At 38.9% G+C, this 26,474-nt stretch overlaps 1 protein-coding gene and 1 pseudogene across 1 annotated transcript; one reads left to right on the top strand and one right to left on the bottom strand.

Annotated features, from left to right (window-relative positions):
* Nucleotides 1-2,225: 2,225 nt before the first annotated feature.
* LOC105059519 (zinc finger protein ZAT9) lies at nt 2,226-4,596 on the top strand. Its single transcript, XM_010942844.4, has one exon. The coding sequence runs from the start codon at nt 2,418-2,420 to the stop codon at nt 3,453-3,455; it is 1,038 nt and encodes a 345-aa protein (XP_010941146.1). The 5' UTR covers nt 2,226-2,417; the 3' UTR covers nt 3,456-4,596.
* Nucleotides 4,597-4,819: 223 nt separating this feature from the next.
* LOC140854266 (uncharacterized) lies at nt 4,820-26,361 on the bottom strand (annotated as a pseudogene).
* Between the last annotated feature and the right edge of the window lie 113 nt (nt 26,362-26,474).

Below are 26,474 nucleotides of genomic sequence, written 5' to 3'. Positions count from 1 at the left end.
AATAGAACGTGCGGTTACCCAATAGAAGGGGATAATCCAGCTGGGTCGCTCCATTTTATTTCAATCCAATTTTTCATACATTTAATATCCGAAACTTATCAGAACACTGTCAAATGCTCTTAAATAAATTTAAATCAATTTGACACTTTCAAAAGGCTTCAAAAAAGACTTCAACTTGCAGAAACATCAACATTGGCACACTTGATGGAGCTTTTCAAACTCAATATTTTGGATGATCTGAAACATCACTAAAATATTTTTTAAAGATAAGAAACTCATTAGTAGTTTTCTCAAATGGTTTGTGATCATCAAAATCAATTTTTGGAGCAACAATCTCTCTCTTTTTGATGATGACAAAATATTTGAGTGTTAATAAAAAAAGGATCCATAAAGCTCAAGGGATTGAGTTTGTGAAGCACTTGTAGAAATATACCAAAGATTAAGAATATCATGAGATACATATTTTCAGTAAGTTATAATATTTTAAATCATTTTGCTAAGATGATGGATTTAGGAGATTGTGGCCGATGGAGAGTTTGGAGAAGGATTTCAGTTTGGGATGAGAAGAGGAGGAAGAAGCATAGCAAATGAGTCACCCCACTTAGGTTTTAAGAGAGAAATTTAAACAGATCGGCTCACACAAAATCCATTTGTCCGAACAATTGGGACACCCCATGGAAAAAATAAAGATATAAATAAAGATATAAATGAAGATATAAATGAACAAATAGAGTTCTTATCTTGAATTTGGGAAGAAAATAAAGATATAAATGAAGTCACTTTTGATAGAATTAGAGCTTGGTGAATGGGGTTTTTGGTGCTTGTGGACAGTCATGTGATTAACACATTCTTTGGTAGCTATAAAGTAATATTATTTTGATCACCGTCTTCTCTTGGTTTCACTGATTTTATCACACCTTAGCATTTTTTTTTGAGAAAATGTAGACTATTTTCTCAAAGTCGTGGGACATCGTGTGAGATGCTTGGAGGATGCCTACTATCGAAGAGCTTGCGATAGTTAAAGATATTTAGGACTCCGTAGTAGTAGTAGCTGCATTCTAGATGATTTTCATCACCAAAGAGACTTCACCTTCTAGATTTCTCAAGGTTAAATTTGATGATAGAATAGTTGATGGAGGTGATAAAGGTGATATCGGCTTTGGATCAGTGGACTAAATTCTAAATTTATAGGCACGAGTGGCAATTAGTTATATGATATCTCTATTTTGGAAGTGCAATTTAGAGGGGCATGAGAAAGAATCAGGTATGCGAAGCTTATTCTATGAGTCAACCATATCCTTCTAGAGGATGACTCATCAATTGTGATAGGATGGATCTTGAGATAGACATAGCTGGTGGATGGGCGCCCTCTAATATAAGATGTTTGAGGATGATCAAGAGCTATGCCTTATTCTATGCTATTTATATTCAACACGAGGTTTATAAAGCTGCAGACTGGATGGTCATTTTTTATGCCTTATTATGTGCCATTAATACCAATTTAAATGATGTGTATGGGACCATTGGTATGCACCAAGATGAATAGATATATATCAGCATAGTCAAATATTTATTGGTACAACTATTTCGCCATCATGTCATTTTTACGGTATCAGTTTCGTACTGAAATGCTACAGTGTTAATTGTATCACTCTATTTCAATTATTTTTTGAAATCATGATTATCATGTGCAAATATAATCCGTCTCAAAAAAAAAATCAAGTTTAAATTTTCATAACTTTTGCTAGAACCAATATTATCAATATATTTTCCGATAATAAATAAACAAGAAGCTGAAAAATATATTGACATTTGCTTCTATCTTTTTCTACCGTATTAATATAGAAAATATAGTTATATACAGGTGCCATCACTTCTATTAATTTTTTTTTATAATTCGGTACAAATAATATTTGTAACGTGCATACAAATAGAAAATCCAAAGTAAAATAGATATGCTTGTCTCTAGAAGTCGAAGGACAGGATATTCCTGAAATTTTGCCTGTCATATCGCTACACCTAAACTTTGATAATCACAATTACACCCCTCACCATCCAAATTCCGCATGTCTTTAATAATGCATATCAGCCTGTATCTATTACTTTAATATCTTTACTAATTAATCTCTTTTAATTAACTTTCAATCTCTCTGCCCAACCACCGAACAAACCCCCCCACCCCAATACGACACCATCCAATGCTCCCTCTCCAACCCCCCCCCCCCCCCCCCCTCTCTCTCTCTCTCTCTCGTGTGCTCCCTCCCCAACTCTCTTTTCTCTGTCGTCTGTACAGCAGAAGGCAAGCAACAGACATGAGCAAATAAGAAAATGAGGAGAGGAGAATAAACTCTCCAACATCATCTCCATTGCCAAAAAAGGGAAGAAAAATCCCCAGTTTCTTTTTCTTTTTTTTTTCCATGGAAAGGCATAGATGCAAGCTTTGCTTCCGGCGCTTCTCCAGTGGGCGCGCACTCGGGGGTCACATGCGCTCTCACGTGACTCCCCGCGCCACCAGAGCTCCGCCCCTCCCCCCCTCCCCCTCGGCCTCCTCCTCCTCCTCCGCCGCCGCGGAGGCGGCGGCGGCGGCAGGCCTCGGCTACGGCCTCCAGGAGAACCCCCGAGAAGGCTTCCGACTTGTCGACCGGGAATTCTCCTCCTCCTTTGCCGCCGCTGACGGCCGCGATGGCGGCGGTGGCTCCGCCTCCGTCGTCCAGGATCGCGAGAGCGAGACCGAGTCCTCCCTTCCCTTGCCGCTCCGCTGCCTATCTAAGCGCCCCCGTCGCCCACAGGAGACCGCGGCGGCGGCGGCGGCGGAGGCCGAGCCTCTCAGTTCCATCTCTGATGTCTCCTCCGAGGAGGACGTTGCTCGGTGCTTGATGCTTCTCTCCCGCGACGCCTGGGCCAGATCGATAGCAGGGGAGGAAGCAGAGGATCAGCAGTCCGGCGGCTGTGATGAGGACTACAACGACGAGGATGGCGACGACGGGATCCATGGCTCCGCCAGGTCGCGGCGGAGTGGGCGGCGGAGCAGGTACCAGTGCGGCACGTGCCAGAAGTTCTTCCGATCGTACCAGGCCCTCGGGGGTCACCGAGCGAGCCACAAGAAGGTGGCCGGCGGTGGGTGCGTCCCGACCGCCGGCTGCCAGATCGGCGGAGAAGTCTTCTCCAAGACCAATGCCGATAGGACTCCGAGCCCCCACCGCTGCACCATCTGCTCCCGGACCTTCAGCTCCGCCCAGGCCCTCGGCGGCCACAAGCGATCCCACCTCGCCTCCTCCTCCTCGGCCACCGCCGCCGACCATTCCCCTCCACTCGCTCCACCTCCTCTTTCTGCCAACAGCACCAGCACCAACCTCAGCAGCAAGGGCTTCATTGATCTCAACCAACCAGCTCCATTGGAGGAGGAAGTCGAGCTCTCCGCTCTCTCCGACGCCACAATGCTGCAATCCAAGTGACTTCCTCTCTCCATTCCGATCACTCTCCGATCCAAACCGAGCTACTCGGGAAGCAATCTGAGGTGAAGTTCATCGAAACAAAGCCAAAATCCACAAAAAAGTCTCATCTTTACAACTGAATCCTGCGCAAAGAAATCCAATTCGACTCATCTCATATCAAGTTCAAATTTTTATCTTCTTTTGTCGAATTTGATCTGGTCCTTCGGTTACAAGTTGCTCACTGCGACACTGAACAGTAGAAGGGAGCACAGATCATCAAAATCACCAGAAAAAGAACTCTCTTTTCTTCGAATTTACTACTATTACATTATAGTTTTAATCCAAACTTCTTCTTGTGACACCAAGTTCAAATTTTTATCCGTTTTAATGAGAATTTGATCTGGTTTTCGAGTTGCAGTTGCTCACTGTGTCAATCGAACAGTAGAATGGAATTATAGACACTCGGAATTCCCAACATTGGGAAAAAAAAAATTTTTTTTCTTATAGAAATTCCTGCGATTAAATGGAATATTAATTAATTAATTGTCTTCTTAGAGAAAATGATATTTTCTGTGTAACCAACGAAGAGTCGAAGTGGGTATTGGTGGGGGAGCGCTGTCTCCAGCTGTGTTACGCTGGCTCTTTGGTCTTTCCTCCCCTGTTATTTTGTATGCATTTAGACCCTCTCCTGGTGTTGTTCTTATCCCAAAGGGAAGTGAAAATAATAGCCCAGGGATTTAGTTTGGTGACATCTCCCTTGTCCCTGAGAATTTTAGCACAAAGAGACACTCCTTCCGTTTTCCTTTTGTTCTCTTTTCTTTTAATATGCCATTATTGATGTCGTAATGCAAAGATGTGCATGTCCCATTTTTATTTCACTTCAGGATCTCTCTGTTCTCCATCCTCAAATTTACTGCCATTCATTACTATTTGATTGCCATTTAATGTTTAGTCCATTTTATGTTTCAGTCTCTATATACAATTAAGTTTTTGTTTTACTATGAAATTTTTGAACTATAATTGAAACTTATTTCCAATTTCTCGTTTTACGTTATTTATATTTACAATCCTTCTGTTATTTAGCACTTGATTTATTGCTGATAGAAGGATGGAGTCCCATTATTCTCACTATACTTATTTGCATCTCAATATTTGGGGTGGGCAAGCCCCAAATTGATTTAATGCCATTTAACATTGTTTATTTGGCTTTATAATATTACTATTTTATGATGAGGCATTGTGTTTTAAACACTAATTCATGTACATTGTTGTCTCTCTTTTATATATATTTTATGACAAAGTTATACACTTATAAATGGTTGATCAAATCAAGAATCCAGTAAAAAACTTCTGCCAATAAAGATTTAAATATAAACTGATGTCAATTAACCTCGATTTCCCAACGGTAATACCTGGTCCGGTGAATGGAAATCAAAACGCTCCCTGAAACGTTTCCATTTACTTGTGTGAGACATCCCTCCCAAATCATAAATTCTATATCGGGTACTGGGAGCGAGAATAACGTGGAGGCGGCCGGAAATAACTACGCTCTCCACTAACTGCGGGATTCCGTTCACCGGACGGTAGATATTCTGGCCGTTCTTCCGCCTTTGAAACTTCCCAGATCCAACCTGGGACTTGGTATCTATTCCATGATTATCCCAGTAATAAATAGGTAATAAATGATGGATATCTTTCACTATATTTAGTTATTCTAAGATCTAATGCCGTATTCTTAGCTTATCCCCACCGAAAATTTCCAATTATTATCGTTATTATCATCATTATTTTTGGCTGGATTCCGTTGACATGGCACCCGGACTCTGCGTGACTCACGAATAGCAAGCGACGCGTGGATTGGTGGTCCCGTGAAGTGGGCTCGTGCGACGGACGTCCGGTCTCGGTTGGACCGCATGAAAGGCGCGTAGAGTTTTGTACTGTTATGCCGTCACCGTTGTCATGCACCTGGCGCATCTAGCCCGTCCGTTCTGATCTGGACGGCGGGATCCGGTTGCCGTGGACTTTCAGGTCGGTGGGCCAGAGCCAGAACGGTGCCATGTTTCGCGTGAATCTCATCCCTTGTGGTCCCCACCTACTGGTGAGAGGGTGTGACCCTGGGTGCCTACGAGAACATGTGTTGTAGAAAATTTTCACTTTTCTGCGCCGAGTCAAAGTCAGCGGGAAAACTGACAAGGTTCGAGTAAATTACGAAAATACCGCAGAGGAGGGTGCATGACCCTGGTGCGGATCGGGGTTGTATCTTTCGTTGCGGAAGAAGGACTCGCCTTCCTTCGCGCGAAGCCACCGCTGGATCACCCAACGCACAGATCGCAAAGTGCCCCAACTCCATCATCGATCCGTATGCACAGCTCTCAAAGCGACCCGTGAATGATCCAACGGTGGATTCGCTCGAAGAAAGATGAATCGTTCTTCCGCGCGAAAGATACACCCCCGACCTGGCGCAAATTAATATACTGGGCAACAAGAGCGGCATAACTTGCGGAGAAACACGTGAGGAGGGGGTGGGAGCTAGGAAGAGGGTCAAATCCCGTGAACAGGCGCAAAGGAAATCCCCACAACATCATCTCTCTCACTGTCCCATATGCTCGCCCTTTTTCTAAGTGACATGATAACATCCTCAAGGGGATGCATCTATGCTACCAGTCCAAGGCACCAATGGACCAAGAACTATTGGTGAAAAAAACTAAACGACCCAGAACTCTTGGGGCCTTCAAATGTTGAACATGTTCAGGGTTCTTACTCAATTCAAGCTCCAAATGTATACCTTCTTAATTCCTTTTTTTCTTGGTCAATCTATATATACTATATATGAATTCCTTCTTATTTTTGGTTAATGAGACTAAGAATGCTGCTATCATTATGTTTCTTGGTTTTGCATGCTGTAGTGATTGGAAAAAGGGGGAAGAATGGATTGTACATTGGTCATGCTATATGTAATCAAGTGAGAAAAGTTTTCTTCACTTGAAAAGTAGTATGTAGTTTTTTCCTGGGGAAATCAAGAGCTAACTCACCATAATAATAATACTTTTGTTCTTAGAATGCAGTGTGAGGTCTCTTTCAATGTTAATTAACCTAATCACCAGGAAGCTTCTGAAGCTAATCGTTATCTTATAGGATATATTTATTCTCCTTTTTTAATTGAGTAATTAGGTTTGACTATGATTGTTTGTCGGTCTATTCCTTGTATGAAGCATATTTTTAGATTTGTGAATGTCTGGAAATAGTCAAGTTAAAGGAACAAGTCGCTTGCTTAGATAATTAATTCTAATTATATTAATGAAGTGCTGAATTATAAAGGGAATATACCTAGGGCAAATTGCAAGATGTCAAGAAAAAAGTATTGTCCGAGCTTTCTTTTCCATCTTATTTGCCTCGTGCTTCCTCTTTCCATCCATCAAGGTTCAAGAATTACTTTACTGGAGTATTTGTTTTTCTGATATATTGATTAGTAAGGTATTTTTGCTAGTAAAGAGGGATAATTCTCTATTCTTAACTCGTTCAATTTCATCTTTAAGTTTAGATTGGGGGGTAGAGTTCTTATCTTGTTGGGCAGCTATGCTTTTACTGATATTTTTATGGATTCTTAGTATAAGCTGTGGACAAACTTGATCCACTCTTAGTATCAACTTTGCAGACCAGGAGAAAATTCTTTCAACAATAGTTGTAGATAGAATTTTATGGGAATCCTCTAGAAAAATTAAGGTATATTTTTGAAGTCCTTATACTTTATGGGTGCATCTGCTATTTTTCTAACTGTAAAGGCATCATTATATTTATCATGTCCTCATCATTGATGATGAAATCACATGCTTTAGGTGTTTGTAGTCTAGGACCTTTTTCATTGAATATTACAAAGAGGGCATTAGATTTAGCCACTTGACATGTTCCTAAATAGAAGGCTAAGACATATTTTCTATCTCTTTGTTTGGTTAATAACATGGACTACTGTCTGCTTATGTATTATCTGACCTAGAAATTAACAAGCCTCAAACACCAAAGTCATTTCTCTCCAAAGAAGTTTACAATAGATTACAATGTAGTTTAAAAAAAAAAAAAAAAATACAAAGAAACAATTCTAAGGTGCATATGCACAAAAGTTCAAGTGTTTTTTTTTTGTCCCCCAATGCTGATGGGAGGTGAAGAGTTTATAATGTAGCTGAGAAGGGCAACTATCTAATACATAATTTGGATACCTTCTTCTTTTTGGTAGGCACTCAATGAGATAATGGTCTATTTCTAATATGATTTTTCTTTTGCCAGATTCTGAGATATGCCAAAATAATCTTGCTATTCTAGAATGGATTGATTAGAGTTGAAGCCCATCTTTCTCCTTACCCAATGCCTGAGCCAAAGTTTATTTGGCTGATTATGATATTACCAACCTTGAGATCATGGGATGAGCCTAATTTACCAAAAAAAAAAAGCTATTTTTTCTTTTTCACAAAGAGGAGGAGAAGACTAAGAAGAACGGAAGATAGGAAAAGAAATGCTATGAAACCCCTTCCCATGATTTGGTCGAGTCCTTTGGCTCTTTTTTTGGAATGTTATTGATGGAGGACCACGGTATAAAAGATTTAGGTGTACTACTGGTAGGCACAAATATAAAAAAATTTTAAAATATTTTATTTGAGCTAATTTTATTTTATTTAGAAACTAGAAAATTTTAATCTTATTGGATTTTTATTTTATTAGGATTAGAGTTTTGTAACTATTGGAGTATTTTTTTTTCTATATGAACTTTTATTAGAATTTTGGACCTATAAATATCCATGAAATGTAATTAAGAACTCAAGTTCTGCATTATTGAAATTTGATAATATTTAGTTGCCCCTCTTTTCATTTTTCATCTCCTTTTTCCTCTTCTTTCCCCTCTTCTTCCTTCAGTCATGTATCAGTTATGCAACACAATATTAAAACATATAATAGATTGGAGAAATATCAAAATAGGTATCATGAAGTTCAAGTAGTCTTGCATGGGCATTTCATTTTTGCGATGACATTGCTAGAAACAGTGGGAATTAGAGGGCTTAAAAATTTTTGCTTTAAGGGATTTATTCCTCAAGATATGTTCTCATGTCTTTATACGTGTATATAATTCATCGAAGGTTCGCAAATTTTAGAATGAAATTTGAAGAAATTACATAGGACCAAAATTTTCAGTTTGGTGGAGAATGACCCAACTTTGGAAGCTACCTAAGGCTAAGAAGCCAGCATATAAACTACCCAACACTAAACATCTTGATCTTAGATCACGGCATTGTGAGAAGACCAATGAGCCCTCCATGAGTTGGAGCTGGCCTGCACTAATAATTGACACTTGGTTGCAAGCTTCAAGTAGAACAACGTTGGTCTAAGAAGGATATAAGAAAGCAAACTTGAACCCAGTACCTATTTATGTGTTAGACAATGTTTTGGCATCAAAAATGTCCTATGTGGCCTTTTCCTTGATGCGGTTTAGTAATAAAGTAGGCATGGACCTTTGCTCTAGAGACAATGTAGTTGAAGCATTGAATAATGAAAACTGTTGAACATTGGGAACTAAAGTGATAAGATCATTATAATCTAGATGGTAAGTTTTTGTTGAATATGGTGGTTGCGACTCTTTTATCACCCCAACTACCACTTTTTACGCCATCTAAGTGCATGAATATATTGGTAGAAAGTAGTTGGGACATGGGATATGGGTTTGTTCAAATCAAAATGATGCTTGCCCTATAATATGATGAAATATTGCCCATACTGTCCTGCATTATTATCTTTTGAAGAGAGACAGCGAAAGACCTATTAGAAATTTTTAGGGATACACCATCCAAGAATCTAATCTAGATCTTTTGTTGCTAACTAGAAGGGAGTAACCACTTGTATAAGCTTTACTTCATATAATTAAAAATTTATTAAGATATATAGTATATTATGGTTAGGTTTAGAAGCATATTACTATATCGAGCTACTTGAATAATGTAGGAAAAATTATAATGACACCCTTTCAACTTTGGATATATCTTAGAGATACGCTTTCAAGTTCAAAAAGTTTCAAACCAACAATTTAAATTTCTAAATCATTCTAAAGCAACTTTTCTATTTATCATCGTTAGCATGGTGATAGCATATGACCATCACATGATAGCATAAAGTGATTGTAGGATAAAAAAAACTATTGATATGTATCAAATGGGATAGAGTTTTAAAGGATCTTTCATGTGAAATAGATCTTAAAGTATGGATCTCAAAACATCATTAGTATATGGGTTATAGTTAAGGATCACTGACTGCACATATCTCAAAGCACTCCAAATACCTTCATTCATCTACTTGCATAGATTCTAAAAAATCTTTAGTATATGATCCATAGTTAAAGATCACTTATCTCATAAACCTCAAAATTATATGAACTCCTTTATTCATCTATCTGCATAGATTTCAAAGCATGCTTAATATATGATCCATAGTTAAGGATCATCCGTGTGCAGATTTTACAGTACTTCATACTCCTTTTATTCTTCTGCCTACATAGATCTTAAAGCATCTTAGTATACAGCCCTTAATTAAGTATCACTCACTGTCTAGATTTTAAAGCAAACCTCTTCATCCATTCATGTGCATAGGCCTCAAAGCACCCTTACTATATAGCCTATAATTAAATATCACTTACCACATACATCCTAAAGCATTCCAAAACCCTTCATTCGTCTGCCTGCAAAGATCTTAAAGCATCCTTAGTATGTGGCCAACAGTTAAGGACCATCCATTGCATAGATCTCAAAGCACTCCAGACCCCTTTATTCATTTTCCTATATAGATCTCAAAGCATCCCTTAGTATATATAGCCTATAGTTACAAGTCATCCATGGTGTAAATCTCAAAGCACTTCAAACTTTTTCATTCATTTGTTTGCATAGATCTCAAAAAAACTTTAGTATATGGCCTACAGTTAAAGATCAACTACTACATAGATCTTAAAGCTATCATAATTTCATTCATCCACTTACATAGATCTCAAAGCATCCTTCATGCATGGTGTATAGTTAAGAATAACCTATTGCATGGATCTCAAACCATGCTAAACTCTTTGGTTCATTGTTGAAAGACATTTATAGATATATGAAGAGGATGAGGGTATTTTGGTTATTTGAAATAGTAAGCTAATGGCGTTGGCTGGTTGGAGAGTTGGAGAACTATTTTACAATTATTTGAAAACTTAAAGGGTCGATTTGAAACTTTAAATCTCAAAGTACTCTAGACCCTTTTATTCATTTTCCTATATAGATCTCAAAGCACCCCTTAGTATATATAGTCTATAGTTAAAGAATACCCATGGTGTAAATCTCAAAGCACTTTAAATCTTTTCATCCATTTGTCTATATAGATCTCAGAAGAACCTTAGTATATAGCTTATAGTTAAAGATCAACCGTTGTATAAATCTTAAAGCTATCATAACTTCATTCATCCATCTACATAGATCTCAAAGCATCTTTCATACATGGTGTATAGTTAAGGATCACCCACTGCATAGATCTCAAAGCACGCTAAACTCTTTGGTTCATCATCAGAAGACATTTGTAGATATATGAAGAGGATGAGCATATTTTGGTTATTTGAAACAGTAAGCTAATGATGTTGGCTGGTTGGAGAGTTGGCAGATTATTTTACAATTATTTAGAAACTTAAAGGGTCGATTTGAAACATTTTAAAATTTCAGAGGTATCTTTAGGACAATTCCAAAGTTGTAGAGGTATTGCTATAGTTTTCCTAAAATAATATATAGTTGAAAAATTTATAGTGTCAGAATGTAGTTCTCAAACAAATTTCAATGCATAGGGGGTATCATTGTGGCTTGGAGAAAAAATTTGGGGCCTATACATTTTAAGCATATTGATAGACCGGTTGCAGTTGGCATCTTTACTTGGCCTAATGACATGACTTGGATCCTAGGGATACTTTACACCTCCACGTCTATTGCGGTCAATTCCTCCATCGTCCGATCACTGGGGTCGCATACCTGTAAGAAAAGTTCTCACTGATCGGAGATGCCTCCGGTGGGGATCCTTCGACGGTCAAGTCAGAGAGAAGACCAGGCAACAATGGAACTTAGAGAAAGAGAGAGCCAGAGAGCTCAAGAGCTTAGAGGTGCTTATCCATGCTTGAGAAAGCTCACCAAGACTATTGCCTTACCTCATTTTATAGTAGAAAGCGGTATGGTCCTGCCATTAATGGTGCATAAAGTTGTCAAATCGTCGGGGGCTATCAAATCGACGTGGATTGTCAGGTCATTAACCCATGTCCTTAGCAGGATAATGCCCCACGACGATCGTACGGCATGTCCTTAGCAAGAGAACAACCCATAGCGGTTGTACGGTATTTGGATGGCCTGGCCGACTGTATGTCGGTATTCGACTGTCGGATCGTCGAATGGTGACTCGGAGACACCGTCGGCTGATCTGATGCCTTGTGAAAGTCGGGCATCGGCTGCCACCCCCGACAGTGAGTCGGTGATGTGGGTCCGATCGGTCGGCCAATCGGACATCGGCTGCCACCCCCGACAGTGAGTCGGTGATGTGGGTTCGGCCGCTCGGCCAATCGGACGTTGGTTGCCACCCCCGACAGTGAGTCGGTGATATGGGTTCGGTCGCTCGGCCAGTCGGGAATAATATGGGTCTATTCGGCCGGCATACCTTCGATCGGATATTGTCGGCAGCCATTGTCGGAGTCGTCCGTCGGAGTCATTGTCGGAGTCGTCTGTCTGTCTGGTGGGTAGAGTCGGGCGTCGGTCGGATCGATCCAAGAGTGAGTCGGCATACAGGGGTCAGTCGGTATATCCCAATAGTTGCCCCCCCCACTCCTGAGTCTGATGTCGTGTTGGCCCGCGTGAACATGTGGGCGACGGCTTCGGACGAAAGGAGTGGTTTTCCATCACGTCATGCCCCGATCGTAGGTCGGCGTCCTGACTGTTGTATAGGTTGCATAGGATCCGATGGTCGAGAGTCATCCCGACTGTAGGTCGAGCGTGCACGTTGGGTCGGATGTCGGCCAACCTCCGAACGTAGCATGTCGATACGATCATTTCGTAGAGTCTGATAGTTAAGTGACGTCCAACGTATTCGGATAGGATAACGATGACAAGTCGAATATCCATTGTCCGACCCTTGGTTGGACGTGCTGTTGGGAATAGTGTCCCAAAGCCAATCGTCAGCCTGTTGACGGTTGTGCTCCTTTTTGTATTAGTACATGAATTATAAATAAATAAAAATTATTTTGGTATTTTTTCATCACAAATATTTCATCTTCTAATGAACTCCTGTGTTGTAGTGAAGTCCTTAGGACTATTTAGACTCGACAAAGGAGGATTTGTCGCTTAGTCCTTAAACATGTTCGTGACCAAATGATACGTTGTTACCAAGGACGACAATGTTTATCGAGCATAGGTCGTTGTGTGCCATATGGGTTGGTTGTCCTCATAACCAAAGAGTTTGGAGACACTGGTATGGCATACAGGTGAGATGTAATGGTACATCTGCACTGAACGTGACCAACTCCGAAGCTATTTCTGCTGTCAAGATTTGCTCCGATGGGATATGGGTATAAATATCCCTCCGACCTGAGACCGCCACGGTGACTTGCAAGCAACTCACTGCACTTAGGCACTGGACTACCTGAATTTCTAATTCAGTGACGGAAGGTTGCTGGGTGTAGTCAAGTACTTGACTTGTCGGTGCGTGTGTCAAGATGGGATTGACCACTCCAGTTTAGGAGCTGTGTACAGTCGTATTTCAATTTAGCAAAATCTTGGCTAGGGTAGTCCTAGTGAGGAGTCACAGGACTAATTGAGTTGAGCACGATTCGGATGATATCATCAGGGTTGACAGTTTAACCCTGAGTCGTCCTAAACACAGGGGTCAAAAGGGATGAATTATACGGTAACCATATTCACGTAGGTTCTGAATATTGCGATTGTGATTATTCGACCTATCCGGTCATCGGGTACCATTGCTAGATGGTCACTTCGATTAGTACAGGAATTGGTTCCTGTGCTACTGGCTTAGGTTCGAACCTGCGGGGTCACACACATTAGAGGTTCCTTTCTGATCTGATGGCTGATTATGAGTCTTATCTATCTGAGACTCTATGATTGAGAATTAGGATTCTCTAATCATGAGTTCCACATATTTTGGGTACCGGGATCAAAATTTTGAATTTCAAATTTTGAATTTGAAATTTGAACTCTTTGATCAGGGTTTCATATCGATGGTCTCTGATGCCTGATTGCCCATCGGATTTGGACTCAATATTTATGAGAGATTTAATTAGTGATTTAATCACTAATTAACTCAATTTGATTGAGTAATTAGTTTTGGATCAAGTCCAAATTGAATTGGATTCAGTTTGGATTGACCCGATTAGGTTAAATGTTGACCTAATCGCTAAGGTGGTTTAGTCCCTGATTTGATCAGGAGTTAGGTTTAGTTAATTCCTGATTTGATTAGGATTTTATTGAGCCTAATTAAGCTTAATTATGTTGGGTTTAATCTGGTCTAATTGTGCTTAACCTATTTTAAACTAGATTGGCTCAATTTGAATCAAACCACCTTGTTTTAAATTCCCTGCGACACCCAACTTCCTTGCACCCATTTGAATTCACGAGAAGAAACTTCTCGTGAAATTTTTCTCACGCAAAACCCTTCCCCACGCCCTCATTTGTACACTATATGGATGGATAAAATAATTAGTTAGCCATTCAAATTCAAAGTATGTTTGAATTTGAATGGATAACTTATCACTTGCCCTTTCATCCTTATCCATTTTGTGCGCCACATTACTTACACGAGAAAAGGTTTCTCGTGAAACATTTTTCACGCACAAAGAGCCACGCCCCTTCTCTTCTCATGCCCAAAAGGATAGGGATAAGTTGATTTTCGTTTGAATTCAAATTTGATTTGAATTCAAATGTGTAACCTCTTGTCTTTATCCTCTCACGCGGATAAGACACGTTCGACGTTGTTTTAAAAAGAGGAGAAAGGTGGGACGTGCGTAAAAATTTTTAGGAGAGAAACTTTGGGGCGTGAGGAAGGCTTCTGCGCAAGGTGAAGGTCCAAAACCTTCCGAGAGAAAAAGAAAGAAAAGAGAAAAAATTGGGCGCAGGGTATTTGGTGTGTACCCTAGGGTTTGGGAAGTGAGATTGGTGTGCCACGAGTGTCGTAAGTCCACCAAATTTCAGAGAGAGATCCATCAGCCTCTCAAGCAACTGTACAGATGATCTGGAGCATCTGAGAAGTCGGCACACATCGATCGAAGGAGTTCGATCAACATCTGTCATCAAAAGGATGAAATCATGAACTAGCATTCGTGAGGAGCTGATCAGACGGGAGCTTCGTGTGGACGATCCGCAGAGGCCAGACATTTGTGTGGCTGCGACGTGACGATCAGAGCCCCCCGACGGTAATCAGATTGCGGTGATCGACTACCCGCAAAAGGTGATGTGTTCTGAACACAGTACTGTAAAACATTTACTGATTCAAATTTGAATTTCAAATTTAAATGCATGCTGTTGTATCATATTTAGATCCTAGTGTAGGGTTAATTAGTATTAATTAATGAGATTAATTAATAATTTTGCTGTAAAATAGTAATTTTGAAAAAGTTTTAAAATTATCATTTTGCCCCTGCACTAAATTTTCGCTTCAAATGGTATCAGAGCATGGTTCTAGAATATGATATACATATGCATGCGTAGATTAAGGTGTAATCTATAAGTTTAAATTTAAAATTCAAAATTCAAAATTCAAAAAGATTTAAAATTTGAAATTTGAAATTTGTTAGAAGTTTCAAATTTAAAATTCAAAATTTGAAATTTGAAATTTGGTTGAAATCTCAAATTTGAAATTTAAAATTTGAAATTTAAAATTCAAAATTTAAAATTTAAAATTCAAAATTCGAAATTTGAAATTTAAAATTTGGTTGAAATCTCAAATTTGAAATTTAAAATTTGAAATTCGAAATTTGAAATTTGAAATTCAAAATTCAAAATTTAAAATTCAAAGATTGGAAATTCGAAATTTGAAATTTGGTTGAAATCTCAAATTTGAAATTTAAAATTTAAAATTTAAAATTTAAATTTTAAATTTTAAATTTTGAAATTAGTATATTTAGATATACTTGATCTAAGTAGCAAGTAATCTAATTGGATTGGTTGCCATGGCTGTCCGGTCATAGGAGAAAAGTAGGGTTTAAAGGCCCTCTCTTCCCATTCAATGGGGTCTCCTATGGTGGTAGGGATGCCGATGCAATTATATCCCATGCCGATGAAGCAGCGAAAGAACTTAATTAAAAAATTTATCATGAATGTGTTAGATTAGATCTAAAAAAAAAATTATGATTTATTTTGAGTTATTTTCTGTTATGAAATAAGCAATAGAATTGCTGTTTATGAAATGTGCCCGTTTGTGAAATGAGTTAACACATTTGGTGAATAGAAAATAAAATCTTTCAAATTTGAAAATTATTTTTGAAATGCCAAACCCTGACCCATCAGCCCAAGTACTTAATTAAAAGAATTAAGTGTTGTCTAGTAGGTCTAGAATTGTGAATTAAGACCTAAGACAATCGCATAAACTTGTGGGTCAATGGGTTAGATGAATTAGGTCCATAATTGGGTTAGACCTAAGGTTAGTTTAAAAAATGGACTAAATGAAGTAATTGGTCAAATATAATCAAAAGTTGAATTAGATTATGTCGAGGATACTCTAGACTCAACTTCAATAGTTGTAGTTGAATGGGTCCATGTCTTTAACTAGACCAAGATGGACTTAATTCATGGCTACGCGGTGGAGCCCTATTTACTAAGTTGATCAAAATTAAAACTAATGAACCGGTTGGTGTCTAAGGTAAGTTCGACAGTTTTGACCAGTGGTTCTTAAGCGGGAGCTACTCGCATTGATTCGATCATTGACGAGTTAATGGCAAATCTCCACCACTGATCTCACTTACCTGGCCAATCTGGTAAGTTAGATTTTGATTAGATCACTTGGTGATTAGAGCTCATCCATGTCATTAGGTAAATCAGTGTGACTGATTTAGGTGCTCCTAATGCCAGCTTTAATTAAATCCTTTTTAATCTGACTTGGTAAAGTCAGTGGGAGGATTGAAATTAGCTGGATGATTTTTTCTCTACTATTCTTTAATAAAATCTTCAAAATTATTAGGTCCCTAAAATGATTAAGTTATAATGATAACTAAGTCATAGCCTCCCATTAAGTGAATGATAATGAGTCCATTAGTTCAATGATCATTGGAGGCCCAAAGGCCTGGTGCTCATTGGCTAATAAAATTATTATTCATAATATGATAATTTGATTGAGTCTTTCTGATGGTGGTTAGATTGGCCGGCCAAAGTCGGGCCTGATCATTTATTGGTCCGATTCACTAAATTAAGTCATGTTAATGGTTGGACCTAACCAGATCTTTTCAGTGGAGGCCAAAGCCTACTGATTAGGTTCTGGGGCAAAATCAATTACTAGAAGTTGTTTAGAGAAACAACTGGTTAAGAACCTACCCATAGATGCACATGGGTTGACCAACCAAAGTTGGGCTCGTGTGTAGTCTGTGTGGATTCTAGTACCCATTAAGGAATTAAAGTAATTCTTCGAATTGGAGGATGAGGCTACCAGTTCGTAAAAATATTGGAAAAAATTTTAGACTAAAGTCCAAGTTTTTAGTATTAATTTATGTACTAATAGAGGTCTCGTTTTTCTTTAAGCAGCTATGGCCACTATCCTGTCGCTCCGGTCATTATTAGATAATGACAAACTCATGGGACCCAATTTCGATAGCTGGTATCGAAAATTAAAAATCGTCCTTGAGCATGAGCGGATCCTTTATGTAGTAACGGATCCAGCACCTGAGGAGCCAGCTCCGAATGCTAGTAAGGCGATCCGAGACACTTACTTGAAGTGGCTCAATGACCGCACCACCGTTCGATGTATTATGCTGGCAGCAATGAATGACGAGTTCAGCCAAAGGTTTGAGAACGCCCAGCCACAGGAGATGCTTCAAATATTGAACGACTCCTTTGGCACGCCTGACGATGTTGAAAGGTACAAAACTAGTTGTGCCATTTTCAATGCTCGGATGAGGGATGGGGCCTCAGTCACTGATCATGTACTGTACATGATCGAGATGATTGAGCGCCTAAGCAAATTGGGCTTTCCTCTGCATGAGCAGCTCGGTAAGGATGCGATCTTTAATTCCTTGCCCAAGTCCTTCCTCCCATTTCTTACTCATTTTCGAATGACAAAGCCTGTAGTAAACTACCACGGATTGTTGGGGTTGCTGCAGAACTTTGAGAAGGATCACCAACTCCATAAGGAGTCGGTGAATGTAGTGGGAGGGTCTTCTTCTCATCGTCAACCCTTTGGGAAGGGGAAGAAGAACAAGAAGAAGAAAAATAAGAAGGTGCAATCTCATGCTGGGACAGTAGCACGGGGTCAGACCAAGAAATGCAAGCACGACCAGAGCCAGGCGGAGTGCTTCTTTTACAAGAAGCACGGGCATTGGAAGAGAAACTGTCCTCAATACATTGCCTCCCTGGACCCGAACAGGCCAAAGAAGAAGCAAGGTAATTATATGATAACTCCTTGCAACTTTTCGATTTGTGATACTACTGTCTGGGTATTGGATATCGAAAGCCCTTATCATATTTGTAATTCGATGCAGGGTCTGCAGGTCAATAGGAGATTTGATGAAGGCGAAAGGTTCCTGAATGTTGGAGATGGAAGCAAAGTTCCAGTTCTGGCTTTAGAAATCATGAGTCTTGTAATCAATTCTCGTAATGTAATTCTGAGTGAATGTCACTATTGTCCAAGTTTTTTATTAAATATTATTTCTGTAGGCCTTTTGGCCATGTACGGTTATGATTTTTTAATAAAAGAAAATATTTATAATATCATTTTGAATGGTGTTACAATATTTGTTGGATAATTAAATAATAGAATTTACTTACTATCACAACCTGTTAATGTGGTTCAAAAATTCGGTAAACGCTCTAGAATAGATAATGTGTCAGAAGTCTACCTTTGGCACTGTAGGCTAGGTCATATCAATAAGAACAGGATAAACAGGTTGGCTCAAGAAGAAATTCTTGAAGTTAGTGATTGTGAATCACTTCCAACCTGTGAGTCCTGTCTTCTTGGGAAGATGACCAAGTCACCTTTTACTGGAAAAGGTGAGCGAGCCAGTGAACTCTTAGGTCTGGTACATTCTGATGTATGTGGACCCATGAGCTCAAGTGCAAGAGGTGAATTTTTCTACTTCATAACCTTCACAGACGACCTATCTAGGTATGGGTATGTCTATTTAATGAAGCATAAGTCGGAATCATTTGAAATGTTCAAACTATTCCGAAATGAGGTAGAAAAATAAACTGGGAAGTGTATTAAAACTCTTTGATCTGATCGAGGAGGTGAATACCTTTCCAATGAGTTTCTGACGTATCTAGGGGAGAATGGGATTCTCTCTCAGTAGACTCCTCCTGGAACACCACAGCATAATGATGTGTCTGAAAGGAGGAATCGGATCCTGTTAGACATGGTTCGATCCATGATGGGGTTTGCTGGTCTGCCGATCTTCCTCTGAGGATATGCGCTCGAATCGGCTTGTTACCTTCTAAATAGAGTTCCGAGTAAGTCTGTAGCCAAAACGCCATATGAGATATGGATAGGACGTAAGCCAGTACTGTCACGCCCCAAACCCGGGATATAACACGGCCATGCTATCGAGGGATGGACCCACGATAACACGAAGCCAAAAATTCATCTTCTTAAATATAATAACAGGTGTATCTCCAATAAATGTAATAATAAAGTTCAATTCAATTATTTAATTAAACCAAAACTGGTTCAGAACATCTAAATCCAGAGATAAAATAATCCAAGTCTTAAAATTCATAATGTCTTCAATCCATAAACATAAACTGAATTCGTAGAGCAAAATTTCTAAACTTGCTTTGCTGATCTCCAAGCTTGGATTCTCTTTCCTTCGATCCTAGCCTTATTTCTCTGTACATAAAAGAGAAAACAAAAAGAATATGAGCTACACTAGCTCAGTAAGTAGACTTCCGCTTCCTTACCGGATCAAGCATAAGTTTTCTATGATAATGCATCATTTAGCAAATAACAATTATTGTAAAAATAAATATTTCATAGAGCATATAATAAAACAAGTTATAAGCTCATCATGCATGCATAAATCATGTATATTTCACAATTATGAATCGTAAATCATTTTCATCATGTATTCATGTCATGTTTCAAAACATTGCTCACAGACATTCTTGCTAAGGTCACTATTATACCCGTGACAGGGCCATGTTTCTTAATCGACAGAGTTCTTAATTCATGTGCCAACTTTATACCCACTGGCAGGGCCATGTTTCGTGTGGATGCTAGCTCCGGATGTCGACCTTTCCGAAGGGATTCATTCATAGCCATCTGAGAGCCTTTGAAATCTTTATATCTTTTTCTTAAAGCATACATATACATAGATGGAAAAACAATGAAATTCATGCTTCATAATCATGCTATTTTTATAAGACATATTCATGAAATCAATGCTCATAATAAAACATATTTTTTTATATCATATATGCTGATCCTTATTTTATGAAAAATTATAATTTTATCAATAACAATTCTTTGCATAAAAATATGATCATTTAAAAATAAATAAGGAGCATAAGATCTACTTATCTCGATCGCCCAGGATCTTTTAATCTTCCTTAAAAGAATCAGACAGTCCTATTTAAAATATTAAATCATTAATAAATTTTATATTTTTTAATAAAATTACATAATATAAAGAAATGACCGATTTGATAATCAGTCCAATAAATCTCTCCCTTCGGCTCTAACCCGATTTAAAGTCATAGGTCCCTAAAAGTGAAGAAGATAGCCTAATAAGGGATTCATAGGATTTTTTTTTAGAGAGAGAAAGTAGAGAGAGAAAGTGGAGAGAGAATCTTCGTATCTTTTAAAAATGGCAATCATGATTGAGATCATCAGAGGTCATATCAAGGTGACTTAATATAGATTAACCATGATTGATATTATCAATTTCGAAAAAGAATCGGATCGGGATCCGATCTACTGCACGAATTTCGGAGCAATTTCAGATCATCATATTTTCATCTCGAGTTTATCCTAGGGTTTGTGATGTAATCAGAAAGAGAGAATGACCCTAGAGAGATGAAATCCATAATGAGAGAGAAAGGTCTAGAGAGAGAAAATGTAGAGAGAAGGTAGAGAGAGAAAGTCTAATTCTAGAGAGAGAAAGACTTAAGAGAGAGATGAGAAAAACTTTTCTCTCACATATATATATATATTATTTATTTTATATATATATATATTTTTTTTTCTTTTTTTTTTCTTTTTAGAGAGAGACAATAGAGAAAGAGAAAGAGAGAGAAAGAGGGAAAAAGAGGGGAGAGAGGAAAATTTTCTCTTTTCTTATTATTATATTTTTTTTTTCTTTTTCCTTTTTTTTTTCTTTTTTTTTTCCTTTTTCTTTTCTTTTTCCCTTTTTCTTTTCTTTTCTTCTTCTTCCCGGGCTTTCATTGGGCCGAAACAGGGGACCTTGAGGTCCCTTGCCTTGATCGGCCGATCACGGCCATCTCATGGCCGGTGGTGGCCGGCGGCAATGGCCGACTCTCCCGGGTTCGGAGAGACCAGGGCCGGCGGTCGGCGTGACCGTCGGCGCCGAAAAATCAGAGGAAAGAGGCGGCGAACAGGGGTTTCCTTCTCCAACTAAATCCGGCGACACCCGTCGCCGGCCATCGTGCTCACAGGCACTGGAAAGAAGGGAGAGAAGAGAGGGAGAGGAGGGAGACCTTACCACAACCTCCGGTGACCCCCACCGGCGTGCAATCGCGGCGAACACGGGTCGAGAAGTCGTGGCTTCAAACGGAAAAATCGGAGAAAATCTCCGGCAATCGACGGCGACTGAAGGGTCTACCCATAGAGGAGAGAGGGGGGTTTCTTATAGGGTTCGTCCTAGGGTCTTTCAATGGCCCTAGGACTCCGATTCTTGATCGGAGAAGAGGAAGACTCCGATCGGGAGTCTTCCTGCTCTGCTTTTCTCTTTTTTTTTTCTTTTTTTTTTGGGTGGGCTTTGAGCTGGTTTTGGGCCTCAATTGGGCCGGGTTATCACATTCTACCCTCCTTAAAAAAAATTTCATCCTCGAAATTTAATATACCTTCATTTTCAAATAAGTATGGATATCTCGTCTTCATATCGTCTTCAAGCTCCCAAGTAGCCACTCTCTCTTCATGATTACTCCAATGAATCTTTACGTATGGAATAGTATGCCATCTTAGAACTTGCTCTTTTCGATCAATAATTCGCAGAGGAAATTCTTCATAGGTTAGATCTTCATGAACTTGCAATGGCTCATACTTTATCACACTGTTTGGATCAGGTACGAACTTCCTCAGTAGTGAAACATGAAAGACATTGTGCACTTTGGATAAATCTGGTGGTAAGGCTAGTTCGTATGCAACATCTCCTACTCGATTTAAAATCTCAAAAGGTCCAATATATCGCGGACTCAGCTTGCCATGCCTCCCGAACCTCATGACACCCTTAGTAGGTGATACTTTTAGAAAAACATGATTACCGACCTGAAATTCTAATTCTCTTTTTTTTTTATCTGCCCAACTCTTTTGTCTATCCTGAGCTGCCTTGAGTCTTCTCTTGATTAGATAAATTTTGTCTCTGACATCTTGAACTAACTCGGGACCAATTAATTTCTTTTCACCCACTTCATCCCAATACAGAGGGGATCTACACTTTCTTCCATATAGGGCTTCATAGGGTGCCATCTGGATACTAGAATGAAAACTGTTATTATATGCAAATTCAATCAATGCCACATGATTATCCCAATGTCCTCCGAAGTCAAAAGCACAAGCTCTTAACATATCCTCCAGAGTTTGAATTGTCCTTTCAGATTGGCCATCGGTCTGAGGATGAAATGCAGTACTAAGCCTCAATTCTGTTCCCAAGGCATCTTGAAAACTTTTTCAAAATCTAGATACAAATCGTGGATCTCGATCAGATACAATACTTATTGGAACACCATGCAGACATACAATTCCATCAATATACATCTGGGCTAACTTATCAAGCGGAGTGCCAACTCGAAAAGGTAGAAAATGAGCTGATTTAGTAAGTCGGTCAACAATCACCCACACAGCATCATTTTTTCTTGTTGTCTTTGAAAGTCCAGTAATAAAATCCATCGTGATATGTTCCCATTTCCATTCTGGTATCTCTAATAGTCTTAGCAGACCAGCAGGTCTTTGATGTTCGGCTTTCACTTGCTGGCATACCAAGCATTGAGATACAAACCGAGCTATCTCCCGTTTCATTCCATTCCACCAGAAGAGTTGTTTTAAATCTCTATACATCTTTGTACTACCGGAGTGAAAAGAGAAACGAGATTTATGGGCTTCTACCAAAATTTTTCTTTTTAGTTCAGGATCACCCGGTATACATAATCTGTTCCCAAAATAAAGAGTTCCATCTGTATGTAGTCTAAACTCAGTTCGCAACCCTTTCTCTATGTCCTTCTTAATCTAACATAAATGAATATCACTTTATTGGGCCGCTTTTATCTGTTCGATCAATGCTGGTTGTACCATCAAATTTGCTAATACATTCTTAATATCAGTACAAGTCACTTCAATTTGTAAATCTTCAAGATCCCTAAGAATTTGTTGCTGAAAGGATAGCAGAGTCATCACATTCGCTGAAGACTTCCTACTAAGTGCATCTGCCACCACATTAGCTTTTTCAGGATGATATTTAATATTTAGATCATAATCTTTTAATAGTTCCAGCCACCTTCTTTGCCTCATATTCAGTTCTTTTTGAGTAAATAAGTATTTCAAGCTTTTATGATCAATAAAGATTTCACATGATTCTCCATATAAATAGTGTCGCCAAATCTTTAAAGCAAAAATAATAGCTGCTAACTCCAAATCATGGGTCGGATAATTCTGCTCATAAGCTTTTAGTTGTCGAGAAGCATAAGCTATGACCTTATCATTCTGCATCAACACACAACCTAATCCTTTCTTAGAAGCATCACTATAGATGACAAATCCTCCTTCATTAGATGGTAGGGTAAGAACTGGGGCAGATATCAATCTTTGCTTCAGATCTTGAAAACTCTGCTCACATTCACTGCTCCATATAAATTTTATTCGTTTCTGAGTTAAGCGAGTCAGAGAAATTACAATTTGGGAAAATTCCTTGACGAATCTTCTATAATAACCAGCCAAGCCTAAGAAGCTTCTAACTTCCGTCACATTAGTCGGTCGAGGCCAATTTACCACGGCTTCTATCTTCTTTGGATCGACTGAGATTCTTTCCTTGGATATTACATGATCGAGGAAGACAACACTATCCAACCAGAATTCACACTTGCTAAGCTTGGCGAAGAGCTTCTCTTTTCTCAAGGTCTGAAACACGATCCTCAAATGTCTCTCATGTTCCTCTATATTTTTAGAATACACTAGGATATCATCAATAAAAACAACAACGAATTGATCCAGATACGGCTTGAAAATCCTGTTCATTATATCCATAAAAGCAGCCGGTGCATTGGTTAGTCCAAAAGGCATTACTAAAAATTCATAATGGCCATACCTAATTCTAAATGCAGTCTTAGGTACATCATCCTCTCTAATTCTTAGTTGATGATAGCCAGATCGTAAGTCGATTTTGGAGAAAACTTGAGCACCCTGAAGTTGATCAAATAAGTCATCTATTCGTGGAAGAGGATATTTGTTCTTTATGGTTACCTTGTTTAACTCCCGATAGTCAATGCATAATCGCATGCTTCCATCTTTCTTTTTCACAAATAACACAGGAGCTCCCCAGGGTGATGTACTTGGCCGGACAAACTTTTTATTCAAAAGTTCTTGCAGTTGATCCTTTAATTCTCGTAATTCTATGGGAGCCATCCGGTAAGGAGGTTTCGAAATAGGTTCGGTTCCTGGGGTGATAACAATTTTAAATTCAACTTCACGCTCTGGGGGCAATCCGGGTAGTTCATCTGGAAAAATATCAGAAAATTCTTTGACAATTGGGATATCATCCAGCTTTATCTTTTCCTTCTCGACGTCTATTACATGGGCCAAAAATGCTTTGCATCCTTTCCTTAAAGCTTTTCTTGCGTTCATAATTGAGATAATACCCAAAGATTGTTTGGATTCCGTATTATGAACTTCGCCTTGAAAGAAGAATTGCGGTTCATTCGGAATTTGAAATACCACTCTTTTTCTAAAACAATCAATATGTGCATGGTATGAAGATAACCAGTTCATCCCAAGAATAACGTCAAAATCATACATATTTAGCTGAATCAAATCTGCTGCTAATTCTTTTTCTTCTATTTGGATTATGCAATTCTTGAAAATAATGTCAGCAACAACAATATTTTTAAATGGTGTGCTAACATATAATGGTTCATTTAGTTTTTCAGGCACACAATTCAAAGAAGTAGCAAACTTGAGAGATATAAAAGAGTGTGAAGAGCCAGAATCGAATAACACACGAGCATAAATAGAATTGACTGGGATAATACCTGTCACCACTTGATCATTTGCATTGGCCTCCTGCTAGTTTAAAGTAAACACTCGTGCGTTTCCTTTTTATTTTTGATCAACTGGTTTGTTAGATCTAGTGTCATCTCTTTTCTTATTTGGGCAATCACGAGCCATATATCCTTTTTCACCACATAAGAAGCATGCTCCAATCCTCTTGAGACAAGGTCCATTGTGATTTTTTCCACAGTAAGAGCAGGATGAAGATTCTTTCTTCTTATCAGAGTTATTATTTTTGAAATTTTTCTACTGATCCTTTAGATTTTCTGCTGATCTCGGTCTCTTCTTATCTCCTCTTTCTAGTTCTGCTCTTTTCAATTCAGATTCCACTTTCAAAGCTCGCTCCAGTACGTCCTTGTAGTTATTGAAAATATGAGAAGATAGACGGGATCGAATTCCATATCGTAGACCTTGTTCAAATCTATTAGCTTTACTCCTTTCGAATTCCATAAGCTGGGGGCAGAAGCGGCCTAGCTCATTAAACTTGTTAGCATATTCTAGCACCATCATATCATCCTTTTGCTTTAAGACTAGAAACTCATTTTTTTTTACTAACCTCATTGTCTCCAGAAAGTACTGGTCATAAAATATCTCTTTGAATTCTTCCCAAGTGAGCTGATCATCATTGTTCCCATAGGCAGCTTTTATGGCAGTCCACCAAAACTTGGCATTTCCTTTTAACATAGGAATGGCTAATCGGACCTTCACATTCTCAGAGTATTGCAGGGCATCAAACATCTTTTTCATCTCTCGAATCCATGTCACTGCAGCCATAGGATCAGATCCACCCTCAAATAGAGGTGGGTTGAGCCTTCTGAATCTCTCATAGTATGACTCCATAGATAATGTCGGTCGAGGAGCAGTCTGTGCCTGCTGCTGAATAAGCTGAGCCACCACTTGACATACACCAGCAATGTCCGCCTGTGTGGCCGGTGCGTCAGGAGCCCGCTCAGCTGGTTGATTGTCAGCTCCTCGTGACGTCAGTCTTGCTCCTCTTGCTCCTCTTGTCCTAACGGCCATATTTGCCAAAGTCTCGCCTTCCCTATCGCCCATCGCTTCCTATTCAAATGTCAATCATTATTACGTTATTTTATAACAGAGTTACAATACAGTTTCTAATTTAAGTCAAGGTCTAACTATGCATAACCTAGCTACTCACTGTTAGGTTTTAAGTTCTATCCTTGATTAAACCTATTGCTCTGATACCATAAAATGTCACGCCCCAAACCCGGGACATAACACGGCCATGCTACCGAGGGATGGACCCACGATAACACGAAGCCAAAAATTCATCTTCTTAAATATAATAACAGGTGTATCTCCAATAAATGTAATAATAAAGTTTAATTCAATTATTTAATTAAA

This window comes from Elaeis guineensis, chromosome 16, assembly GCF_000442705.2.
Source record: "Elaeis guineensis isolate ETL-2024a chromosome 16, EG11, whole genome shotgun sequence".
Taxonomy (NCBI): domain Eukaryota; kingdom Viridiplantae; phylum Streptophyta; class Magnoliopsida; order Arecales; family Arecaceae; genus Elaeis; species Elaeis guineensis.
The sequence above is the reverse complement of the archived record's forward strand: the minus strand, read 5'-3'. Positions and strand labels throughout refer to the sequence as shown.

Coding starts and splice junctions, on each gene's coding strand:
- LOC105059519 (XM_010942844.4), top strand. CDS start 2,418: ATGGAAAGGCATAGATGCAAGCTTTGCTTCCGGCGCTTCTCCAGTGGG.